General features: G+C 41.2%; 7 protein-coding genes across 7 annotated transcripts; 6 read left to right on the forward strand and 1 right to left on the reverse strand.

The window, feature by feature from the left end:
• Nucleotides 1–2889: 2889 nt before the first annotated feature.
• On the reverse strand, nucleotides 2890–8683 carry EAF01_010001 (uncharacterized protein). The gene is made up of 4 exons (XM_038918257.1): nucleotides 7624–8683; nucleotides 7154–7561; nucleotides 6945–7102; nucleotides 2890–6890 (listed from the first exon to the last, which is right to left on the reverse strand). Exons 1-4 carry the CDS (start codon nucleotides 7637–7639, stop codon nucleotides 3333–3335), a joined length of 4140 nt encoding a protein of 1379 aa, XP_038766227.1. The 5' UTR covers nucleotides 7640–8683; the 3' UTR covers nucleotides 2890–3332.
• A 1682-nt stretch (nucleotides 8684–10365) lies between these two features.
• EAF01_010002 (uncharacterized protein) lies at nucleotides 10366–11622 on the forward strand (the record flags this gene model as incomplete). The annotated part of the gene is made up of 3 exons (XM_038918258.1): nucleotides 10366–10781; nucleotides 10835–11517; nucleotides 11567–11622. The coding sequence occupies 3 exons, from the start codon at nucleotides 10366–10368 to the stop codon at nucleotides 11620–11622; spliced, it is 1155 nt and encodes a 384-aa protein (XP_038766228.1).
• A 542-nt stretch (nucleotides 11623–12164) lies between these two features.
• EAF01_010003 (uncharacterized protein) lies at nucleotides 12165–13181 on the forward strand (the record flags this gene model as incomplete). The annotated part of the gene is made up of 3 exons (XM_038918259.1): nucleotides 12165–12252; nucleotides 12320–12409; nucleotides 12463–13181. 3 exons carry the CDS (start codon nucleotides 12165–12167, stop codon nucleotides 13179–13181), a joined length of 897 nt encoding a protein of 298 aa, XP_038766229.1.
• Nucleotides 13182–13809: 628 nt separating this feature from the next.
• On the forward strand, nucleotides 13810–17533 carry EAF01_010004 (uncharacterized protein; the record flags this gene model as incomplete). Its single annotated transcript, XM_038918260.1, has 2 exons — nucleotides 13810–15993; nucleotides 16043–17533. 2 exons carry the CDS (start codon nucleotides 13810–13812, stop codon nucleotides 17531–17533), a joined length of 3675 nt encoding a protein of 1224 aa, XP_038766230.1.
• Nucleotides 17534–20158: 2625 nt separating this feature from the next.
• On the forward strand, nucleotides 20159–20751 carry EAF01_010005 (uncharacterized protein; the record flags this gene model as incomplete). The annotated part of the gene is made up of 2 exons (XM_038918261.1): nucleotides 20159–20464; nucleotides 20512–20751. 2 exons carry the CDS (start codon nucleotides 20159–20161, stop codon nucleotides 20749–20751), a joined length of 546 nt encoding a protein of 181 aa, XP_038766231.1.
• A 1310-nt stretch (nucleotides 20752–22061) lies between these two features.
• EAF01_010006 (uncharacterized protein) lies at nucleotides 22062–22601 on the forward strand (the record flags this gene model as incomplete). The annotated part of the gene is made up of 1 exon (XM_038918262.1): nucleotides 22062–22601. One exon carries the CDS (start codon nucleotides 22062–22064, stop codon nucleotides 22599–22601), a length of 540 nt encoding a protein of 179 aa, XP_038766232.1.
• Nucleotides 22602–23227: 626 nt separating this feature from the next.
• Nucleotides 23228–24654, forward strand: EAF01_010007 (uncharacterized protein; the record flags this gene model as incomplete). Its single annotated transcript, XM_038918263.1, has 4 exons — nucleotides 23228–23306; nucleotides 23417–23564; nucleotides 23660–24071; nucleotides 24135–24654. 4 exons carry the CDS (start codon nucleotides 23228–23230, stop codon nucleotides 24489–24491), a joined length of 996 nt encoding a protein of 331 aa, XP_038766233.1. The 3' UTR covers nucleotides 24492–24654.
• Nucleotides 24655–25113: the final 459 nt, after the last annotated feature.

Genomic DNA, 25113 nt, shown 5'->3' on the forward strand with positions numbered 1-25113 from the left:
ATAATACATGCATTCCACTGGCCTGCTCCTTTATTGTGAACAATATATATAATATTTTATATATAATATTATAATATAGAATTAACAATTTTATTTTTTATATAAAATATCAATATAAATCTTATAATCTTTTAGAATTAGAAAAGAATATTATTATCGAATATATATTTAATATAAATTTAAGAGGTTTTTTATTTAAATTTAAGAATATAGAAGATATAATAAATTATATTCTTGAATTGAAAAATGTAAAGAATATTGGAAAGTTTTAAATATATTGGTTTGTAAAATATTAAATCAAATTAAAGATATGTTTTAGTTATATTTATAATTTTTAAAAAGTTTTTTATAAAAATCCTAAGCTTATTAAAGAATGATTTCAATTAATTACAAATATATAAACGAAATATAGTATTTTGAATAGAGATTTTTATAATTTCAATGAAATAAGCTTTATAATAAAGATTATATATATAATAATTATTATTAATATTAAAAGATATAATAAAAACAGATTAGTATAATTAGATAATCGAGAATAGACTATAGTAATAATATACGGAAATAAAAAGAATGAAATTATTCCCTTATTTCTAATAGTTTAAGAATAAGTTTATCTCTTTAATTAATATATTAAAATAAATCTTTTTATGGAATAAACTATTAAATCTATATCTAATAAGTAAACAAATAATAAAATAGATTTAGAATAATTGAAATACTTTAATAAGTATATTAAAAATCGAAGAAAAAGTAAAAGTAGACTATATACTAATATGAGTTATATACTAATAAACTACGTTATAAATTAAAGTATAATATATAATGTTATGCCCCTAGTCACGTGTTCTAATAATATTCATATTATATTAGAAAATATCATTTTTTTTAGATTTCTTTTAATTCAATCTTATAAATAAAAGAGAAATATCTTTAAAATTCTAAATAATGTTAACCGTATAACGTAGTTTATTAGTAGGTCGGTCATATTAATGGATCAACTACTTTTACCTCGAATTATTACTTTAAAGCTATATTATTCAATAATAATTAAATCAATTGATTAAAACTATTAAGAGTCTAATAATTTAGAATCTATTATATTATTTTGATAGGTTTTTATATTATAATCTATCTTTTTATATTTATTACAACATTAATTAAAAGATACTTCCTTATTAGAATTTCCTTCTTTTTAATACTCATTATATTGAATCTAAATATCAACTTTTTATTGAAATAATATATCAAGAACCTTTTATTTAATGAGTACTTCTCCTTAATATAATTAGGGTTTTTTCGTATATTAATACTTACTTAATATTTCATTTGTTATTCAAAATATATGATTCTTTATATTTAAAAGTGTGTTTTTATAAGCTAATCTTTTTATACCTTTAGTTAAAATTAATATAATCTTAAATATAAATATAAGGGAGCTTACTTGATAATAAGTTATTCGAGATTTAATTAATGTTAATTGAGAAAGAGCTTTAATTAGGTTGTAAAGGGTTTGAGAAATTTATTGATCTAGGTTGAAAGAGGGGGGAGTAGGTGTACGAATTCGAATATTTAATTTCGAGAGTATAACTTTAGGATTAAATAGAATTAAACCTGTTCTTTAGAATTCTGATTTTATATTCTAAGAGGTGATTGATTCCTTGTATATAATTTTAAAAGCTATAAAGAATTCAATCTTTGAAATATAATTAATATATACCTTAATAAATCCATTAATTTGATTATCATATAAACATTTTAGATTATTAAAACAGTCAATATTAAATGATTGAATTAAATAACTTGAATATAATAATAAATATAAACATATAATATTATTCTCTTTATAATTGTTACGGGAGCTGCCTCTAGGGTCACGTGGAAGTGTCTAGAGATCTCTCGAGGTGGTTTAGACTAGACTTCAAGTAGGAATTCAATAAGGTTGTAACTGGTTGCAATTCTCGTAACTATAGTAATGAAACTAATGATTGTTCTTGAGCACGAAGCTCTACATTATAATGAAACTCATTCCCTTATATAGATCTTCGTACCTCATGAATCGACAAGTCGATTACCGTAAAGCCGATTTCGACAAGTCGGTTTCCTGATCACGTGATGTCCATCCCGTGATCTATAATGATGCTACCGCTTATCTAACCTGTGCTCTCTAGCCGATTGTCCCTACAGCGCTGTTTCCGTAGGTCCCAACACCAAGGCCTTAGGTTTATCTTATAATCCATGTTGCGGTGCGGGTACCTCCGTAACAGATAAATCACGTTATAAATACATTATTAAAACATGTAACTAGGGGCGTGACATTACATGTCACGCTTTACCCTATAGATGTATTTTATATATAAGTGAAATAATTATATATATATATATAAATAACAAGCCTCTTTCAAATACAAAAAAATTAAATAGAATTATAATACCTTTTTACTCTTATACACTTTATATATACACCTTATCAAGTATATCTAACATATATATTAAAGCATCTCAACTAAAAATTAAATACGAAAGCTAAAACGAGAAGAGATTTCTAAAGGATTTCTTTATTTCTTATATAATGATAATTGCTTAGTTTAAGCTGGTCTTAAATTACGATAAATATAATAAGGAATTGTAATATTATATGATATTCGTTAACTTATAGTCCTTAGTGATATTAATATATTGTTATATTGTTCGACAAATTACTCGTATATCTTTCAAAGGTTTTTATTATTCTTATGCCCCTGGGGTTCTATCGTAGTGAGAGAATAATTAGAATGTACCTTAGATGGATGTGAATAGATTCTCTAAGGGGGATATTCGATCGAGGGAGGATTCTATTCTAGATGAATAGATTCTATACCACAATACAAAACAATTCACTCTACACAATGAAAGATTCCAAAGCTCACAATTCAGAATTTAAAATTATACATTCTTTTAATCTACTTTTTCCTGAGCTGATGCCCCTTCAGGTATAGAGGATCAAATGACTTTGCCTTATCCTTTCGCTCTATAGCATCCATCCATCCATTCGATTTACTTGATTTACAAAAGAAAAGAAGAAGAAGAAAGATATGCCATTTCTAGGCTAGTCGAACATTCAACTTCAACCAAATGTAGAAACCCCCCCATCCAGCCGTTTACATGAGCCTTCACGCCATATTCTCGCTATGAACAAAAGAGAGAAAGATAAAAAAGACCAAAAGGAAAGATCAAAAGATTTTACAAAAAAAAGGTTTGTTTCAGTTCCAAACAACAATCTTTTTAAATTCAATCCAATTCAAGATTCTAAACGAAAAACGCCAGGCTATGCTGTCAACCTAATTCATGTTCTATCCATAGTATCCAGAGTTCCTCTGTCCTCCTTGCGTTGGTGGATATTGAGGGAAATATTGCTGTTGTTGGGAATACTGATGAGGCGAAGCTTGATACCCAGGAGAGTGTGCTAAGGTTGGTTGATATTGTCCAGGAGAGTGAGCCAACGTTGGCTGATATTGTCCGGATGAATGAGCCATAGTTGTTTGATACTGACCAGGTGAGTGTGCCAGAGTTGTTTGTTGTTGCCCTGGGAATTGCCCTGGGGTTGTCCATGCCGCTGCCTGAGGAAAGTTTGGCCCCATCCATGAACCTCTCTTACTAGGTACTGCAAACTGTGATGGTGAAAAGTTGGTATTGGCATATTGGGACTGGCGACGGTTCTGCTCAGTTTGTTGCAAAAGGCGTTTTTGTTCAGCTAATTGTTGATCAAGACGACGTTGCTCAGCTTGCTGCTGCTGCTGCTGTTGCTGCTGCTGAGCCAATTGCTGTTGACGAAGTGCAATTGCATGCTGTACCGACTGAGATTTGAGTCCCTGCTTGACATGTTGCTTTTCCTTCTCACGCGAATCAATAGCTCCAACGAGACCAGCAGAAACGACATTATCTTTATTGGTATTCTTAACCATGGCAATCAGGGGTCCACCAGTCATTTTAGCAACAAAAGCTTGCTCTCGGGCAGAGAGATTTGTTGTGACGGTTCCATTTCCAGAGGGCCCGAGGACTCTGTTTGCACCTCTAGAGCTTGGACGTAGAAGATCAGCTGAACTGTGACGTGCATGTTGCTGTTGACCGTATACTTCCGCAGAACTTAACAGATCTGTCGAGTTACGACGTGAGTGACGGTTTTGACCATGTCCTTCATTGAAATTTAACAAGTCTGCTGAGCTATGGCGTGAGTGACGATTTTGTCCGTGTCCTTCATTGAAATTTAATAAATCCGCTGAGCTATGGCGTGAATGCTGACCTATAAGTGCACTGGAACGTTTAGAAGTTTGACCTGGCGTAGGGGAAGGGGTATATCGTCCATGTGTAGGGGAAGGTGTGGCGCGTGCAGGCGTAGGAGAAGTTGCACGTAGAATGTTGCCTGAAGGTTGACGTTGATGAATATATTGCGGTGTGGCAGCAGCAACCATGGAACGCTGTTGAACATACTCTTCCGCCGTCAAACCTTGTTTGTGGCCAAAGGTATTACTAGCAGCGGTTGCACTCATTCCAGGTTGCCAAGCTAGTGCATTGCCGCTAGGAGATCTTTCATGACTTGGACGCTTTTCAGGACTGGACTGAGTAAAATTAATTTGTTTTGGAGGAGGACTTGGAGAGCTTTGGCCGGGTGCTCGATTGAGATCAAAGGTAGGGCCAAAATCAATATCAACCCCTTTTGACAATGTGTTTTCGTCACCATAAAGTGGTTGCCCAACTTCGATATTGCCGATGATCTTTTTCTTCCCTGCTCGAGGCTTCTCGACAGACTCTTGCGTGCGAACAGATCGCACAGACTTTTTAGTACTAGCATAATCCGGGGTACCAGTCGATGCAGCGTCGTCATATGCACTACTTAAATCACTATTATGCCTATTTATCTGCGGAAGCTTAAAGTCGTCTGCTTTAGGCAGTATCAAGTCGAAAGCGCCTGAATCGAGAATATGTTGAGTCAAGCTCCCAGAGCTGGAAGGTGGGTGCGACGAATTAGGGCTTGATTGGTTCTCTTCTCGTGTAGGTAGAGGTTTTCTCGAGATGCTTTGGCTGGTCTGTAGATGAGATGGTTGGCTTGAGGCGTTCTTTGGTGGGAGCATATCGTTTGAGAGATTTGGTTGTGATCTTGAATTAAAATTTGTATTATTAGATTGATAGTATTGGTTTTGATACGGTATGTGGTCGCGATTCGAGGGAAGAGTGGACTCTTGTTCGCTACGAGGTTCGTAGGTTGCTACGATGCCTTCGTTTATGATGTTATGGTTAGCAGGCATATGGTGATTTCTGGTGACGTCTGACAGTACCCCTCTACCTTGATCTTCATCCTCCTCAATTCTGTCATGCGTTTGAGCATTCAATCCTCGTCGATCTTGACTTTGATAAGTGGCTCCAGCACCGGCAGCACCAGTTAACTGAGATAATGTTGCGGTAGACATGCGATTGTTCGCCTTTCGAAGATCTGTTGATTGCAGGGGTTTGCTTGGGGGTTTAGCGCCCGGCGCGTGTTTGAAAGCTGGGGGTGCAGCTACAGGTTCTGGAATCGTAATGGTTTGCAATTCTTGTAGCTCACGAACTGGGGTTGCACTGGCTGCTTGCTCATCTTCTGAACTGAGGCGGTCGGGGGAGGGTGTAGCATCTTGTGCGTATTTCAAACCTGAGCCAGTGTGTAGAGGTGGGATAGGAGCAGGTTCATAAGCTCCATCAAAGACAGAAGGATTTTGATTCTGATCACGGCTTGGTGGTTGAGATTCAGATATTGATCTTTGATGAATCGTTCCTGAGGTCTTTGACTGTTGAAATGCAACAGGTGCCGAATCAATTCTGGGGAGACCGCCATAGCCAACATCTCCCGACTGACGGGCACCAAATTGTATCGATGGTGATGATCTAACCGATGCTGCATCGTCAAATTGAACGCGAGTTCGGGGATTTCCTGCACTATTGCGACTTCTTCTACTGCCGTACTGGCTATTTCTTTGGCTGTTGTTTCTGAGGGTCACCATTCGCTTAGCTGTCAAATCTTTCATTCTTCCTCTCCATTCAGATTCTAGCCAGTTAGCGCTCCCTTGCTCCGATATTAGACTTGAAACATCGAGGGTCTCTAGATATCCATATATTCGGTGTTCTGGCATTGCAAACATCAAACTTCGGGTGTCATTTGTCTCTGCAACCAAACGGCCAGGGCGTCCATACAGACCAAATGTATCGTAGACTGGGAAAAGCCATCGGAGCATCATTTCAAAGCCACTTACAGCCGGATGTACCTCGGGCATAACGAAAACGAATCCTTCAGATGTTAAAGGGGGGGTTGAGTGAATCGTGATAGATCCTTCAACCTTGACCAAAGTGGAAGCATCGATGAGTGGTTTGGATTGAGGATATATAGCAAACGCAGAATACGCATCGTTAATCGTAGCGATTGGTCGAACCTTTTTCGTTCTCTTGGAATCATAGAACTTGATATCGCCTTTCAATATAGGGGGGCGGGAGCGATCGTATGCTGACCTCTTCTTTTGGGATTGTTTTTGTAATCTTTGGACCTCTTTTTCATCGGGTGGAGTAATCACGCACCAACATCGTCTCCATGGCGTTCCAGCGCCAAATCTCACTCGGGCCCAGTCTGCGGTTTGGATTCTTGAGCGCTCCATGATGGGTTTGATGTTGTTTAATAGTTTACCCTTACCAGCAATGAGCGCACCTGTGTAGGCTTCTTGTAATGTCGCATGCTCGAACATACAAAGACGAATACCGGCGGTCCATTGAACCAACGAGTGATGTGAATTGAAGTGCAATAGGTATCTATTCTTACCAGCTGTAGATATACTGAGGATATTCTGCAAAGGGGCTTCTGTGGGTGACCGTGTGGGCAGGGATTCAATCTATAATCTATTAGTAGGTGAAATCGTACCAATTTTGAGAAGAGTATAAGTAACCATTTTGATCGAGGCATCTGTGAGATTGATAAACTTCGGAAGGACCTCTCCATCTTGCCCAGCAGCATCTAATTCTGCTGCATCCCACAATGAAAGGATGGTTCCCACAAGCTGTGCAAAATATTCTGTCCAGGTTCGGTCGGCATTGGCCTTGCCATCTACATTATGTTAGATTGTAATGCTCCACCAATGTAGGATATGTTACGCACGTATATTTTGATCGTCCAATTTCAGGAAATACCCTTCCTGATACAACTTATTGCTGTGACTATTCAAGAATGTGAAAATTGGTTGTAATTCCGGCAGAGTTTCTTGGTTCACATCCATCAGCGGAGGCTGAAAGGTTTGTGCCATAGAGATTGGTCTGGAAGATGCTCGTTCCCTTGTTCGAGTCGGCTGTGGAGATGCGCGAACTTCGCTCGAAGGGGATTCCTGATGAGAGGGCATTTGGAAACTCGAAGCTGGAAATGGTTCTCTTCCCGAGGACGATTTTCCTGTATCTTGAGATCCTTGCTGTGTGTAGGATTCAGTTCGACTTCGTGCTCGACCTGTGGTTGGAGGTGGTCGAGTAGGGCTATTGGAGTCTCTGTCCCTAAACTGGGACATGAACGACATAACTAAGGGAAAGAGCTATTTAGCAATGGTTGACTTGTAAATATGGTGGCGCATTCCAGCGTACCTCGATTCCGGCCCATTTTGAATGATGTAATTTACTTTTGAATAATAGTAAGGTGAGAAATATATCAATGAAGCGGTGATTCCGCGAGCTCCGGATGGACCTTCAAATTAATATGGTTGACTTATGACATATACACAGTCTAATAAGGGTTTTGGCGTTTTGTTCTTTCTTTGTCGAACGGTTGATTATCTAACAGCACAATGATTCCCAATTTTGTAACCCGGCGGCAGATGGAGCTCGAAACGCTGCAAACAGAGATAAGAATTGAACCAAAATCCAAAAGAATGTAAAGATTGAATCGGGGAGTATTGTGATTGATGTTGAGGAATGAGGAATGATGAATAATCTTGGGGGGAAAGCAGGTGAATTAAACTACCGGTATGCGTACTAATTCATGTACCTGCTTAGCATCTTGTTTATTTTTGGGGGGTTTGGCGGGATCTGGGGGACGTCACTTTTGTGAGACCAAGGAATGATGAGAGAGGACTGGTGGAGGATAAGAGGCGGGAGGTCCGACTACCGATGCTCAAAATAGAAAGAGAGAGAGAGAGAGAGAGAGAAAGAGAGAAAGAATGAAAGATGAATAAAAAATGCATGAGAGGAAATCGTCCGAGAAGTCTAGGGGTTGAAATGTGTAGCAAGGGGAAGAGGGAGAGAATCGAAGATGGAAAAGAATATATATCCAAGGGTTGAAAAGATGAAGAGGTTGGTAGGAAGAAGTGGAAGTACCTAGGTAGGTAGGTGGGTAGGTAGGTGGGTAGGTAGGTAGGTGAAAAGACGGGCGTCGTCAAAAGAGCAGAAGATTGATTAATCTTTAGAACACCTTCGATAAGATTTCCAACCTGTGGCCCAATGATCATAAGGGGGAGTCTATTTGGGAGTGAAGGGTTCAAAGTGATTTCACAGAGTAATTCGTCTGCATCACATGAAATGATTCAATTACGAGGTCTCATAAAATGGACGGAAGTACCGGACGAAAAAGGTACATATGTGGTAAGGTGGTGAAGGAGAAGGTAGCTATCGAGCATCTATCAAACAACACTCATCTGGTAGCTGCGAGCATTGATATCATTTATTACTCTTTGCCTGTCAATTGTTCAACAAACCGATTCCATCCCAGATTTGGCTCCAGATTTGGAACTGTTGACCAATTCCAAGTATATACGAGTAGGTATGCATAGTTATTATTACTAGATACTAGATAAATAAATAGGTACAGACTTCTCCTGCATTAGAATTTCCCTTATTATACATCGTACATATCTAGCACAAGGACACTCACTATACGATGGATGTATTGTGCTATCCATGCCCCTCTTATTCCTTTGGCTCATGACTACGAGTAACTCAACTTACAATCCTCAACACATGGACGCGTCATTTTTCTCTTATTCTTATTTCTCTTACCTCAAACTGATTCGGCTTTTCCAACTCAACAAGCGATGGGAAAAGCTTGAGAGTACGTGCTGATCTGATCGCCTGTGCCTGTGCCTGTGCCTGTACAATGTACAATGTACAATGTACATTCTCAACTGTCCAGAGAACTCCCAAGACGAGGTGGAATAATACGAGATCGTAACGCCGAGCATACCTCAATTGGCTGATATTGAGCCATCACAATCTACCTAGTAGCCTAATAAGGGGGGCCAGGTATGCAAGCGGCTCCCTCAGCTCGTTTATCGGGTAATGGATCCATCAATTGTAATTGGCAATGGCTGCGTGAGAGGAGAAATTCCGCGCGATATTTCTACTTTGAATAGGTTCCAACTTCTTACCCAGCACTCCGTATTCCATACTCCAATCCCTTCCATATCATTCAATGTCTCCAGTCTTTCTGAAACGTTGTGATTACCACCATACAGTGTGAAATCTGGTCCAAGCTCTTCCCTACAAGAAAGGACAAACTCTCTCTCATCTTCTACAGAGTATAGAGTATACTTCGTAGATTCCAATCAATTTGTCCGAAATCCTCCCTCTTGCGGAAAGTTGTACAGTAGTACCCGTGGACCACCGTAATACGAAAAATTGATGCATTTTGGTCCGGAGAGATAGATATAAAACATGCCTGCGGTGATCATCCTTTTAGGCTTGACAACGCAAATCGAAAGAGAAGCACTTTCACATTCAGCCGAATTCTCCGGATCATGCAAGATTATGTTCAAAGGACACAAAGGACAGCACAGCCGGTCTGTACAGACACTCACTAATCGATGCAGGCCAAGTCCAGCAACGCAGACATCAATTCGTCGTTTCAGTGTCATGTAGAACGTAAGCACGTGGTAGATTTGCATCGATGTCCAGATCCACCACCACACCATATTATTATTATTATTATTAGTAGTAGTAGTGAATAGTGAATAACTAGTGAATATGTCAATTTCTTTACGAAATCAATTGGTCCCATTCAGATTATTTTCGGTCTTTCACCCACTCTTGATTCAAATTCCTAACTACTCTACTATAGTAGCCTCTATGCAGTGTGAACCTACCTTGTATGCTCCACACAAATTGTCATTATCCACAGCTTTTTATTCAGCCTTAAGAAGTCTCTATTTATGGCATCTATCACGTGTCAAGTACGTACCTGATTCGTTATCGCGGTTGGTCCATTGTGTAATGAAAGGTTCTTATCGTCTAGAGTGCAATTTTTGTGAAGGAGTTTCTCGATTTATATCCCGACAACTTCCATCAACTTGACCACGAGGTAATTTCTCTCCTCTGTGCATTAATCACGACGCTGGGATGAGGAGGTCGATTTGTCGAACACCCGTTGCGCAAGCTATACATAATCAATCCCGTCGTACTCTCATTCACACTTCTCCGAGATGGCGCCCTGAATTGGCATTCTCAACATCTGCAGATGTCGATATCCCACCATTTCGAAAAGAATCCCTTCCATTTAAATTCGAAACTGGACTTGCCTTATTTGCTAAAAGAAAGCCGAGACCTTTTCCTCCTCCGTTTCTATCACCTCCATCAGGCTCCTTTTCCGATCCTTTGAGTACTCATCATAGGAGTCGCGATAGAAGACCTTCGGTGAACGGCGAGGTAATTCGAGGATATACCAATGGTGATGACGCGGTTTACTCAAGTGACTACTTTATTGGCGCGAATGATGGTGTCGGCGCCTGGTCAACAAGAGAAGGTGGTCACGCAGGGTTTGTGGCTTTCTGAAATCACGATTTACCCTGAAGTGCTAACTTATTGTCAGTTTATGGTCAAGGCTAATATTACACTTTTGGGCGGCGGAAGTAGAGAACGACGCAAGAAGATCTCGACCTGCAGGAAAGTATTTCGAGCCGAATCCTATCGATTATCTACAAAAGGCATATGAGCAAACGATTCAAGCTACTACGAGTCCGAATAAATGGCAAGGCACAACGACAGCTACCGGAGCACAATTGCATTATAAATTGGATGATACAGATCTTACCGCGCCTGCTACTCCTCTCCTTTACGTTACCAACATTGGCGATTCACAAGTCCTAGTCATAAGACCGAAACAGGAGGAACGTGTTTTCAAAACTACAGAACAATGGCATTGGTTTGACTGCCCTCGACAACTTGGTACAAATAGCCCCGATACGCCCGTTAATAATGCTGTTATGGAAAAGGTTGAAATTGAGGAAAATGATGTCGTTCTTGCCATGTCTGACGGCGTAATTGACAATCTATGGGAGCATGAAATAATTGAAAGTGTTGTAAGCAGTATTCGTAAGTGGGAGCGAGGTGAGGGAGGTGCAAGTACTGGAGATCGACAAGGTGGTGCGGGAGGCGGTATGCAATTCGTAGCTGATGAGCTCATGAAAGCTGCGAAAGTGATCGCGCAAGATCCTTTCGCAGAGAGTCCCTTCATGGAGCATGCTGTCGAGGAAGGTCTTGCTATGGAAGGAGGTGAGTAAAAATGGGCTGAAAAGTATACCATATACTAATTGGGTGTTAGGCAAACTAGACGACATAAGTGTAGTTGCAGCTCTATGTAAACGCAGTAACGGATGAAGTAAAGTAGTTGTGTAGGTTGAGTTATTTGGGGCATATAAGATATGCCCACGGGATTGAAGTAATTAGAAGCTCTTCACGCAATAGCAACTCGCGCCAAGAGGCATGTAGAGATAATATTCAGGGGGGGAAGAACACCGAACAAGAGATTCTAACCTGCAAAGGATGGAAATTATGACAAGAGAAGAGTAAAGTAAGGAGGTTCGCGGGTAGGAGGAAAACAAGGCGTAGGAACCATCCATGTAATAGGTATTGTTATTTAGGCAGTATATAGACTTTTGTACATTCATATAATATCAAGTAGAGACCTTGAAAGTACTCGCTAGACTCCTATACTTTGGTTCTAGACTTGTTGGTTTAGCATGGCTAGCTGCAAACACCAGGAAGCCATTGGGCCATTGGGAAAACCCACCCTAGTTCCTGATAAGTCCTTATCGTTAAATTTATGCGATAAAAAAATTATCAATCTTCATCATCACATCTCTTACCATTTACCAAACTCAACCAAATGACCCTCAAACTATTTTGACAAATTCAAAAACATGAGAGGAAAAAGAGCGAAGCAATATAAAAAGCTCATGCAGCAGTATGGCATGAGCTTTGGTTTCCGTGAAGCATATCAAGTACTTCGTGAGCCCCCCAATGTTGCGCATCAGTACTATTGCTCGTTTCAATGACTGACTTTCTCTCTCAATAGTTGACGCAGATATCATTAAGGATGCCGATAGATTTAAGATGGACTTGGTCGGGGGTTTAGAGCGAACACTTCATGGTCAAGTTAAGCCTAGTATGTTCATCTACATTCATGCCCTGTCGCGTTAATTATTAACGTATGTTCAGTGATTACACAATGCTCAATGCGCCATTTATATGCTGCTTCATCAGAACCAGGAGTTTCTTATCTCATCGACAAAGCGAAAACCTACGAGCGACGCCGTTGCGGTCATCTCCCAGAAGATTATCCCGAACCTCTCTCTGCCCGTGATTGTATCAAAGCAGTCGTTGACGGCAAAGACAATGGAACCAATAAACACAGATACGTGGTAGCAAGTCAAGATATAGAAGTGAGGAAGGCGATGAGGGCAATTCAGGGCGTACCTCTGGTTTATATCAACAGGAGTGTTATGATTATGGAACCCATGGCAGAAACATCTACGGAGACGAGAGATAGAGAAGAGAGGTCGAAATTCAGACAAGGCATTAAGTCAGGAAGAGCTTCGGGAAGTCTCAAGAGGAAGAGAAATGAAGGCGATGAGGACGATGACGAAGAATCAGCAAAGAAAGATATGGGTGTATCGGAAGGCGTTGCGAAAAAGAAGAAGAATGCACCAGGACCAAAAGGACCCAATCCATTGGCAATGAAGAAGAAAAAGAAGGTTGAGGGGGGAAGTACGAAGCCTAATGCGTCAAGCAAAGTGGCTGATGCAAATGATACGGGAGCGGATGGTACAGAACCTGTCAAACGCAAACGAAAACGTCTACACTCGAAGAAAAAGGCAGAGGATGGAGCTGATGGAGAAACGACAATTTCAAGTGAGAAAATGGATGAAACAGCTTAATATATACAGGAATATCGAGCAGACAATTACATATAAATTAATTACAACTTAGAATGATACCCAAATAATTGGAATTAAGCTGTATGATTATGGTTGTTGAAGCTACAGTAATAAAGAGATCAGGAAGTACGATACTACAACTCCAATTCGTCATGTAGGTAGGTCGCATTTGACCGACCCCCTGGATTACAGAACAAAGAGAATGACCTCCGAATTACATATCAAGTAAAGGTCAAATCTATTTAAAGTATAGCAACACAATGATTCCTCAAAAGTTACAACTACTCTCAAGTATTTAAGTCCTCGCTGCCCATAAGCAATGAGTAATAAAACATCTGAATCATTACTATACCCTTACCCGTTAGAAAGCACGTTCCAATCGTTTACTGGTTCACTCACTGAGGAAGTGCATCGGTCATTCCAAAATCCCCAAATCCCGGCGTACGAAATCCATACAAAGCACAGAGCATCGACCTCGGAACACTTTTGTGCTTCAGAATCCATGGATCCGCGCAAGAACAGATTTGATAATTTCACAACGAATGTCTAAGTGACGTTAGATGATTTAACTGTTAGAGACGCCACCTGCCCTGTGAGTCAAGGTGGTGGTCGAAGTGCTAGAAACAATATGCCACAGAGTGATGAGACCACCATAAATGCTAAGGAAGATGGCATTGTGGGACCGGGTACAGCTGTTCAAAATGGACCTGCAGAACTGGATGAGTTCGGGTTACCCCTCAAGAAGAGAGTTGTTCCAGAACCGGTAGCATATGATGAAGATTTGGAGAATATCGAATCGGACGATAAGTCGAGTGTCCCTGAAGATCAGAATGCTGAAACCAAAGAGAATGGGTTGAAGAATGCGGATGGTGCTAAGGAAGAGGCAGAAAAAGCAGACGATGTAAAGGATAACGGGTCAGATAAAGAGGAAGAGAAACTCAAGGTTGTTCAAACAATTCCATCTCCTGCGACGACGAATCCAGAACCTCAAGAACTCCGCGAGACAATTCAGAATAATGACTTGCCAGCTCATGGACATCCGGCTCCTCAACAAACAATCGAAGAAGTCGAATCTAAAAGTAAAGAAGATCTGGCGGAATCCTCGGAGTCTGCGAAGCCTGCAGAAGAACCAAATTCCGCAGAGATTTTGGAGAATAATAGTGGCAACAGCCATGCGGTTCCCACGGTGGATAGCAGGAACAGTCGGATACAATCAAGCCAGGGAATATCAGAATGGTCGCATCAACATACCACTGTACCTGACCCGAAAAGTCCACCTCAAGAAGACGACGAATGGCAAACGATGCCAGCTTATGCCCCATACGATATCTATGATGATGACAATAGGCTAATTGCGAAAGAGGCACATGAATCTGATGAAGAAGCGGATGCATATGCAGGTTTAGGTGGTGCCGGTAGAGGATATACCAGAGTTCAACTAGAAGAAGATGCCCAATCTGCGACGAGTTTGGATGAGAATACACAATACCTTTTCAAAGATGTTCATGGCACTGGAGCTGGAGAATTGGAAGATGAAGAGCAGCGAGATGCAGTTTCTCAAATGCAAGCTACCAAGGATCTTTTGACAGAAGGGCAAAGAATTGCATATGTTGGCATGACTCGACTTATTCTATCTACAATGCTTGAACAACAGGAATTGTTGGTGTCGGCAAAGAAGGGAAACAAGAAAGAATTGCAAGTTTCAGCCGAAGCTATGAAAATGTGGACTCAAAAAATGATGGTTCGGCTCTATGCGCATATGGAAATCAGTACAGATGAACAGATCATGATTGAGCAATTGGCTGAACATGGAGTGGTCCCTTCAGATCTGACAGGGACTCTCATGCAAAATGCACGAGTAAAGAATCCTATGGCCGAGAAAGCTCATTCAAGTAGAGACTCGGTTGCTTCAGGTAGAAGTCCTAGGGAATCCATCTCATCTCCGCGATTAACACGAGATTCCATACAGTCTCCACGCTTGCCACAATCACCTCTAAGTCCACAAACTCCTCGGCGATATGATGAGGAAGAATCGGCTCCTGTACCTCTACCGTACCAAGACCATGAAGGCCAAGATTTACCTGAAGTTCGCACTCCTTCACAGCTTCCTACTACTAAGAATATTGATATCGATCTTCGCTGGACTGTTCTTTGTGATCTATTCTTGACTTTGATTGCAGACTCAGTTTATGATGCACGATCTAGAACTTTATTAGAAAAGGTTGGTGATAATATGGAAGTTTCCTGGTTAGAAATCTGTCGTTTCGAGAAACGAGTGACAGATGCCTTGGAAATGCAACAAGCAGCCGAAAAGGAGAACTGGAATGAGGATGATCATAAAGAGAATAGGAGAAAAATGGCTCTCAACAAAAGATATTTGATGATGGGTCTCGCTACCGTTGGTGGAAGTTTAGTTATCGGACTTTCCGCAGGTCTCTTGGCACCGGTTATAGGAGCAGGTCTCGCTGCTGGTTTCACTACCATCGGTGTAGCAGGTACTAGTGGTTTCCTTGCTGGTTCTGCAGGTGCTGCTATCATCACAACGGGTGCCGCTACTTCAGGTGGTATCATTGCGATCAAAGCCGCAAATCGTAGAACTGGAGCAGTCAAAACTTTTGAGTATAGGCCATTGCATAACAACAAGCGAGTCAATTTAATTGTTACAGTCTCGGGATGGATGACGGGTAAAGTCGATGACGTACGCTTGCCATATAGTACGGTTGATCCGATCATGGGAGATATATATTCCGTTCTTTGGGAGCCGGAAATGCTTACAAGTATGGGAGATACCATTAATATTCTAGCAACAGAGGTAAGGTTTAATTTTCTCAGCACATACGGTATATACTAACGTATTTAAGGCTTTAACTCAAGGTCTTCAACAGGTTCTTGGGAGTACCATCCTTATTGGTTTGATGGCTGCTTTACAATTACCGGTCGTTTTAACTAAACTATCATATCTCATCGATAACCCATGGACGGTTTCTCTTGACCGTGCAAATGCAGCAGGTCTCATTCTTGCAGACTCGCTTATTGATCGAAATCTTGGTACAAGACCGATCACTTTCGTGGGCTATTCCCTTGGTTCTCGAGTCATTTTCTCATGTCTAAAAGAACTCGCCAGGAAAGGCGCTTATGGATTGGTTCAAAATGTTTACCTATTTGGTTCACCTAATGTGGTGAATCAGGACGACTACCTAAAAGCTAGATCCGTTGTGGCTGGTAGATTTGTCAATGGATATGCAAGGAATGATTGGATTCTAGGGTATCTTTTCCGTCTTACTAGTGGTGGTATTAGACGTGTAGCAGGTCTTGCACCGGTCGAGAATGTCCCTGGAATAGAGAATGTGGATGTTACTGATCTGGTACCGGGACATATGGCATATCGTACTGCCATGCCCAAACTTCTTCGAGAGGTGGGATGGGAAGTTGAGAGCGATGAATTCACTGAAATCGAAGATCCGGACCCGGAAAATCATGCAGAGAGACAGAGGGAACTTATTAATGAAATCGAGGAAGCCCGAAAAGAATTCGAGAAGAAAGAGAAAGAAGGAAAAGGAAGATTTAGTTTCTTCGGTCGTAAGAAGAAATCGGCCGTCGAACGTAAAGAATGGGAGACATATGTAGAAAGTTCAAAGAACGAGCAGAGTCGTGATTCAAGTCGATCTAGGACAGAGGATAGCCAAGGAAATAATCATGGTATTCTCTTCGATATCGATGCTATTCGTGCAGAAGTCGCCAGTGGAGTTGCTGCCGATGGTGGTAGTAAAGAGCATATGGAGGTTAAAGAACTTAAATCCACACTTCCACCTATGAAACTCAACCTCGCCTCTTCATCTAATAGTCCGCAATCCAGTCCACGCAATTCTCTTCGACCAACAAAAAGCGACGATGCGAGTACAACATTACATGCGTATGATTATCGTTCGCCAGGTCATTCTCCTCGTCCTTCGAATGGATTTGGTGCAGGCTCAACATATTCGTATTCAAATTCGAATTCTCGACAAGATCTCTCGAGACATTCACCATATCTAGCTCAGGAACCTGAGGAAGAACTTGAGATGACTTTTGATACTGCGTATCATTCTCCTCCCCATTCGGCTAATGTTAGTAGTACGAGATTACCTGAAAGAGGGCATACAAGTTTCCATTCTTTAGGACATGTAGCTGATGGCAATGGTGGGTTTGGAGGTGGTTTCGATGGTACTGGATCGAGTATTGCAAGACCGGAATTAAAATCGGCTTCTACATTACCTGTTGGAATGGGGACAGGGGTGGGAGTCGGATTGGGTTTGGGGGGTGATGGGAATGGGATTGGGATATGTGGCGGAAAAAAATGCGTGGGCGGATGATGATGAGGATGAATTTGCCGGGGGTGGGGGTGAGGAGGAAATTGAGATGACTTTTGCATAATTGGATTTGATTTTGATTTTGATCTTGCGCTTTTTGGGTGCGGGGTGCGTGCATTGCATTGTATGGATGGGATATTTTATGCGTATGGGTGGGTTGGCTGTTGCGTGAATCAATTCAAATCAGAATAGGCGGGTGAAAGGGTTGAAGATGGGAAGAAGAAAGAGAGAGAGAAAGAGAGAAAGAGAGAAAGAGAGAGACTTAATGTGCATATATATATGGATATATGGGTTAGCGTGGAATAATTGTATGCATGGATTGATTGGTATGGTATGATAGTATAAAGTATTGAGTATTAAGTATTCGAGCATGCAATTGAGATGGATGTTGATGGCGATGGGTTGATGGTGGTTTAGTAGGAGTAGGAGTAGGTAGATGTGCAAATACAGAAGATACAGATAATACAGATACAGATACAGATGAACCATGTATATCATATCATGTTATTGTGAAGGAGTTGGGTGTCAACTCGCGTTGTTTGAGTCTTTGAGAGTTGTTGTGTTTGCGTGGGTGTGGGTGTGGGTGTGGGAGGGAGAGGGAGAGGGAGAGGGAGAGGGAGGAGATTGTTTGTAGTTGTGTAATTACTTGCTTTTTTGGTATTTGGTTGCTGTTTGCTTGGGTCTTTTCTTAGGTTTGTTTTTGAATTTGTTTTTGGATTTGTTCTTGAATTTGTCTATCTTTACATCCTATCTTACAAATTCCTATATATACACTCACTCGATGTCATACGAATGATTAATGTAGAGAGTGAGATATAAGTTACAACAACTGGATGGGTTGTTATAGAGGAATGCGAAGTATTGTATCAGTTTACATATAATTAGATTGGGATTAGATCAGGATTGGATTGGGATTTAATCGGGATTAAATTATATCAGATTGACATCATCGGGATGAACACGGTAAAGTCGGGATTAGAGATAGGCTTTAGTTTGGGAAGAAGAAAGGGGGTGGGGTGAAGTGGTGAGGGGGGACGAGGATGAGGATGGGGATAGAATGGAAAGAAACAAACAAGAAGATTGATGGAGATTTGTGTGGGGTGTATGTATATGTAACGGAGGGTTGGAAGAGGGGAAAGGGGAAAAGGGGGGTGTTAGTGCTAAGCGACTGGCAAGCGGTTTTGGGGCTGATCAGATGGGGTTGTGGTTTTGAGAGGAATCCGATCAAGGATGTAGAGATGGTGTCTGATTGAAAGTATTGGGACTTGGGGGAGGGAATTGTGGGTTTTGATTGTAGCTGTGGTTGTAGTTGTGGTTGGTTTTTGAATGGGAGAGATGGACGAGTTGATCACTTGTTACTTCGAGGACAGTTAGATATTCGAAATTTGGATTTCTCAAAGTTTTGGCTGAATATTAAGGTGGTTGAATGTCGACAAAAAGCAATCATCATATGCGCTGTGACAGTGATAGAGACAAGATTAAAGAAGTCTGGGCAGTCATTGCTCAAGAATCTAACACTTGAGCTGTGATGTTAACATTATTGTAATCATTCTTCGTGTCAAGAGCTCGTTATATGCTAGTGCAATGATCATTGCTTATTCTCTTGTAATTTGTATGGAGCGAAGAATATTACTTTTGCTGCGCGAATTTGTTCCCGAATCTACTATCTAGTGCTCAAGTGTCTATATCAAGTAATGAACAGAAACATTCCAACTCTAGAAAAGAGAGGGAGTTTGAGACATCGTAGGCAAGATTCTCGGGAGAAAAAGCTGTCGCGATCACAGATCAAAGGATAAGAGTAAGAGTGAAAAATTGCCAGTTTACCTTGAACTAATGAGATCAATGATGTCGATTCTATTAATAGATTTCTCAATATAATATCATCATACTAGGTAGAAAATGTAACTCGATTGTTGGTCTAAGACCCAGGAGACACGTCGATACAAATGGATCAAGGTTGCTTTGCAGGTCTGATACAAACTATTAAAGATACTAGATGAGAGAGAGTCTTGAGTATTCGGAATCCACAAGTTGTTGGAGACCTTGAGGTGTACGAATAGCGAAAGCTATCGAGAGATAGAGATGTGTAATTTGCAAGCTGAAATCCGCAATTGAATTATAGTAATTTCACTTTGATAGGGCGAGGATTTGGAGAATAAAGTTTAACTCTTCGTTGTGTGTTGGAGTGGAAAGAGTAGAGATGATGTTTGGAAAAATTCAAATTTTTACAGGTTGTTCAGCAATTCGATTTACAGCATGTATTTGTTCTGCACCTTCTGTTTGTTCTGCACTTTCTGTTTGACGTTGAAGTGTATCTCAAGTCCAGTTTCAAGTTCAAATTCGTACCTAGCTAGTTCTCGGAATGATCTCCTCTCCATCTCAGAAGTATCCAATACCATTCTAGGGTTTGAGAATGACACAACATTCCTTGATCTTTAATTCTTCAAACTGACTGCGCATCCGTAATTTCATCAACCATTCATTGCCGAACTTATTCTCGATATAGGATTGGCTACTCTATTTTTCTTCAAAACCTTATTAGAAAAGAGAATATCACTATACCGCACACAAAAAAACACTTCTACAATCTTCCAAACTCTCTCGTTAACAAGCACACCAAATATCACCATGCCAAACACAGATCACTACATTCTCAAACGCAGCGGCTGGCTCATCCTACTGTTCTTCACCCATCTCTCCGCATCTTGTCTCCGCAACAGTTTCTACCGCGATTTTCTCATTGCCAATTTCGAGAACCATCCTCCCTCAGCTTACATGTGGGCTTATGAGCTCGCGTGTTTTCATTGTCGAGAGCGGAGTCAGAGATGGGAAGAACGAGCGAAGACCGAAGGAATCAAGACACCTTTTGGGGTTTTTTTATTCAAGGCTGAGCATGAGGATGAGAAGATGGCGGCTGCTATTGTGAATGGGGCTGTGGGGAGTTTTTTTGCAATAGGATGTGTGGGGCTGTGGAAGACGAGGGGGGTTTGGGGGTGGTGGGCGGTTCCCACGGGGTTGGAGCTCTGGGCGACTTTCGTTGCGGACTTTCATTGGGTGGTGGAAATGGGGTGGACAAGTTGGAGGAGTTGGGGATACTTGATAGTGATGAGGAGGAGGAGGATGATGATGAAGATGAGGATGATGACGAGGAGGATGATGATAATGAGGATGAAGACGAGGAACATGATATTCTACTTCCTCTCTTATGGATAAATGATTGAGGTTTTGAAGTATCAACGTGGGATTATGGAATTGATATAAAGTAGCAGAGGCTATTCCTCCAGCTACATGGTCTCTTGGAAAAATAATTCTAATTCAGCTGTGTTCAGCAATGAAAGCTATAATTTAACCTTTTCTTGGCTGTAGAGCTTTCTGCAGCCAAGCTTGGTGACTATTCCGCCCATAATATACTCCATATCTGCGTATCGTTCTTAGAAAAGAGCTTTAACAGCAGGACTGCATTACTAACTCCTCAGCCCCTACGGATTTTGAGCCTAGTGTACATGCTATACACCACTCTCAAATCCTTCCTAAAATGATATTCGAACAACTCTAATGATCTCCCCCATTACGTCTATCAGCATCATCTACATCCTCCAGTGTATTGTCTCCCCTCTGTAACTCTTCTGGCCCCATTCTTCCCCAACCACTGATATACTCCACCTATAACTCCTGACCCTTCCTAGCTATCGCACAAAAGTGGTCCGGTCGACGGTGTTGACAACGATCATCGATATCCATCATTATGGGAAGATCAAGAACGCCTAAGACAACGAGAATCATACGAGTTTCAAACTCTCGGCTGTTAACAAAGGATAAGCTCGACTCTTCCCACCTTTGAGAGATTTAAATCATTAACATAACAATTTGAAAAGGTGGTCGAGCTATTTAAACAATATAATAATAATAAATTCACTGGTGTAGAATGTGGCTGATTGTTCGATATCATTCAGTGAAACCATAACCTACATTCTCGGTACATAATCTGATTTGAATTATACACTCGAATTCCACTTAGAAAATGAAGAACTGCGAAGCGTGATAGAAATTTCCAGTCTGCTATAAATATGAAAATATCTCGTAAGTTATTTCAGTAAAACATTTCAAAGAACAAAGAGGATGCGACACAAATATACGAAATGACGTTCAAACTCATGCATCTCGAGCCGAACCGAGTCGGCACTGATCATATGCTCCCCCACGAGCCCATAAAAGCCAACAAAAGCCTCTGCGAGCTTTCCAACCATTTATATTTCACCACACCCCTTCAAATTAAGCACAGCTCATTCACTGAGCTGACACAGCATTTCCACAGTTCTATTAACTCACTTAATTCACCATTTATCACCCGCTTCAATCAGCTCGTAAATAGCAGCTGACCCTAAATATCACGATCACCATATCTCAAATTCTTCAAAACAACCTTCTGTCACTCGAAGTCGATATGCGCCACTTATAAGTCGTCCTCTCTTTCCAAATCCATCAAGACCAAAATTATTAGTCGGAAAATTTTCCTCAAGCTATACTCAAAATGCCAGATATATCACGCAACCGTATCGAGATTTGGCGGAGCGAAGTTGAGTCGCAAACATCATCGCAATCAGGTGTGGCAGTAGAAATGGGTTGGAATGCACCGGTTGTGCGACCAAAGAGCTTTTGGAGGCGGGTACTCGGATTGGGATATAGCGGCAGTGGCAGCGGGAGCGGTTCTGGCCGTGGTAACGAAGTTGGAAATGGAAGTAGGAGTGGAAGCGGAAGCGGAAGCAGAAGCAGAAGTGGGAGCAGCAGGAGCGTGAGCTTAGGCAGGAAACTTGGATTGGTGAAAGGAGAGATCGAACGAACTGGGATGTATACTTTGAAGATCAAGGGAGATAAGGATGAGCTCGAAAGAGGAAGGAACTTGGTGGGGAGAGAGAGAAGCGGAGAGAGGGATGAAGGAAGTAGTATGGAGCTTGATGGTAGTGAGGAAAGTGTGAGGGGTGGGTTGAGGGAAAGAAAAAACAGGTTAGAGAGGGCAGCTAAGCTGTTAGGAAAGAATGAAGGAACGAGGGAGAATAGACAGAGGAGTTAGATTGTCTTGTGCATGGTGTCTTGATAAATGGTTGGGATTGCAAAGATGAGTTGCGATAAGTTGTAATGGGTTGCGCTGCAGTATTTGGCGGATTGGATAACATCATTCATGACACAGGAGGATTAGGATTAGCATTGGACAGATTGGTGGCCTATGTACTACAACCTCAAATAAGGTCACACGGAAGCTTCCAAGTACCTCAGGATTAAGCCAATATCATCAACTCTGACCAAACTCCTGGCTGTAGATTGTTCAAACTCAGTTGGTGACTCGAGTCGTGAAATATTCAATGGGACTTCTAAGCACTAGCTATGAGAAATGAGATTTGAGATATGAATAAAGAAATGTTCAGATGATAGTTTGATTGATAAAGGCTCCTAGATAGGTCTTTATATACCTACCTACTCAGGTAGTAAAACTTCACTCCTTTTTATTCAATGTCTCAACGTTACCATAGTATCAACCTCAAGAAAATATGGGAGATAAATGGAAGTGTTGTTTACATCACATGACCAGATATTGATTTCTAACCAGCGGCAAGAACCAACTCCGACACCTTTTCCATAATAATAATTTTAGTCCTTTGGTTCTGCATCTTTGTTGCACCTTATCTACAGACAGAAAAGATGTCGAAAACAGTTGTTGTTAAGTCACCAGCCGAATTCAGTAATCTACTGAAGACCTCTAAGATTGTTGTGACAGATTGTGAGCTACCCCGCCGAAAGCCCCTCTCATTACGACTTGCCCCTCCATCACTTTTTGCAGTACTACTATGAACTGGTATGGACCTCACTAATGCTTGATCCTTTCTACAGTTTACGCAGATTGGTGCGGACCATGTAAGGCTATTGCGCCTATGTACGAGCAGCTTTCTGCGCAGCTATCACGTCCAAACAAGATTACATTCACAAAGGTCAATGTTGACAACCAGACCGAGATTGCATCCACCTATGGTATCACTGCGTATGTTTTCCCTGTATAGCACATTGCTGAACAAGTGGATGGAGTCGATAGTTCGGGATATTTATACGGAGCATCTGCTAACACAACTTCGACAGTATGCCAACATTCATGATCTTCAAGGGGGGCAAGCAAGTCGAGAAAGTCCAAGGTGCTGATCCAAAGAAGCTACAAGATATTGTGAGAAAGTTGGCTGCAGAGGCAGATGATTCAGGGGATTCTTCGTCGGGATTCGCAAGTGATTCTGGTTCTGGCGATTGGCGCGCAGGAGCTCTTCCAAGAGGCTACAACGATGTGACTGACCAGGTTGATATCAAGGGTCTAGAACTGTTGAACGCCGACAGTGAATTCGGAACTGTGCGAACATTGGTTGATACAAGCAAGCCCAGTGCCTTGTCGAATGGAAAGGCGGCAGGTTCAAAGGTTAAAGACTGGGTTGTCAGTGACACGGATGAGCAGCTCATGTTGTTTATGCCCTTCCAATCCATGTTGAAAGTTCATAGTGTCCAGGTAAGAGGCACTTATTATTTGCGCATAGCTTCCAAGTATTGAGGCTAACCTCCTGTCCCACAGATCACTTCCCTGCCTTCAGCATCTGATAACGAGGATGATGATGATGACGAAGTGCCAATGCGACCAAAGACTATCAAGATCTACACAAACCGAGCTCACACTGTTGGTTTTGACGAAGCTGACGGTCTTCCTGAGACACAAACCATCACACTGGAAGCCAAGGACTGGGATTCGACCGGCACTGCTACATTATCACTCCGCTTTGTCAAGTTTCAGAATGTTACAAGCTTGGTATTCTTCATTGTGGACGGTGATGGAGACAGTGAGAAGGTACGCATTGATCGGATTAGAATTATTGGGGAAACTGGTGAAAAGCGCGACCCAGGAAAGCTGGAGAAGATTGACCATGACCATTAAAGACGATGAAGTATGATTTGTTTACGATGATGAGCGGTATAGTTATACAATGATAGGCATGGGATGGCGTTAACAGATGTGCCTTCTGGGGCGCTTTTGTGCATGGCATTTAAGTAGCATGATTTATGAATCAGCATCATGAAGATATCCTTTTCCCGCGAAATTGGCCTTTATATTGACGTCGATGACTATAAGTGATTGTAATAATTTCAATTGAAATACTAAGCTACAATATATTTTCCAAAAAACGATGAAAATAAGACAAACCGAATCTGTTCTAATCTAGTCGCAAGATTCTACCTTCACTGGCGCGCGACCTGAAGTGCGTCTTTGGATGCTACCCAGACAATTGTGACTGTCCGCCAAGATTCTTGCAGTCCATCAAATCTGCTTCTGCTTCGACAACCAACACGATATTAAAATAAAGAATGTCCGAACTCTCTCCATCCTCTCACCCACCAACCGTTATCCGTTGGGCCCTTTCAGACAAACCGACGAACACAGCCTGAATTCTCGACGAAAAGTTTCGAATTCGCGGAAAGAGGTTAAAGAGAAAGCAGCGGTTGCAATTGAGATCGATCTATGGTACCATTGACACTCGTTAACATCATGGCGAGCAGAT

The sequence above is a fragment of the Botrytis porri genome, assembly GCF_014898465.1.
Source record: "Botrytis porri strain MUCL 3234 chromosome Unknown BPOR_015, whole genome shotgun sequence".
In the NCBI taxonomy this organism is placed as follows: domain Eukaryota; kingdom Fungi; phylum Ascomycota; class Leotiomycetes; order Helotiales; family Sclerotiniaceae; genus Botrytis; species Botrytis porri.

What these genes read in the sequence shown, in the direction of transcription:
- EAF01_010001 (XM_038918257.1), bottom strand. An exon ending in ATTGGACGATCAAAATATAC is followed by an intron (nt 7,103 to 7,153) that starts GTGCGTAACATA and finishes AACATAATGTAG; the next exon opens with ATGGCAAGGCCAATGCCGAC. An exon ending in CAGATGCCTCGATCAAAATG is followed by an intron (nt 6,891 to 6,944) that starts GTTACTTATACT and finishes AATAGATTATAG; the next exon opens with ATTGAATCCCTGCCCACACG.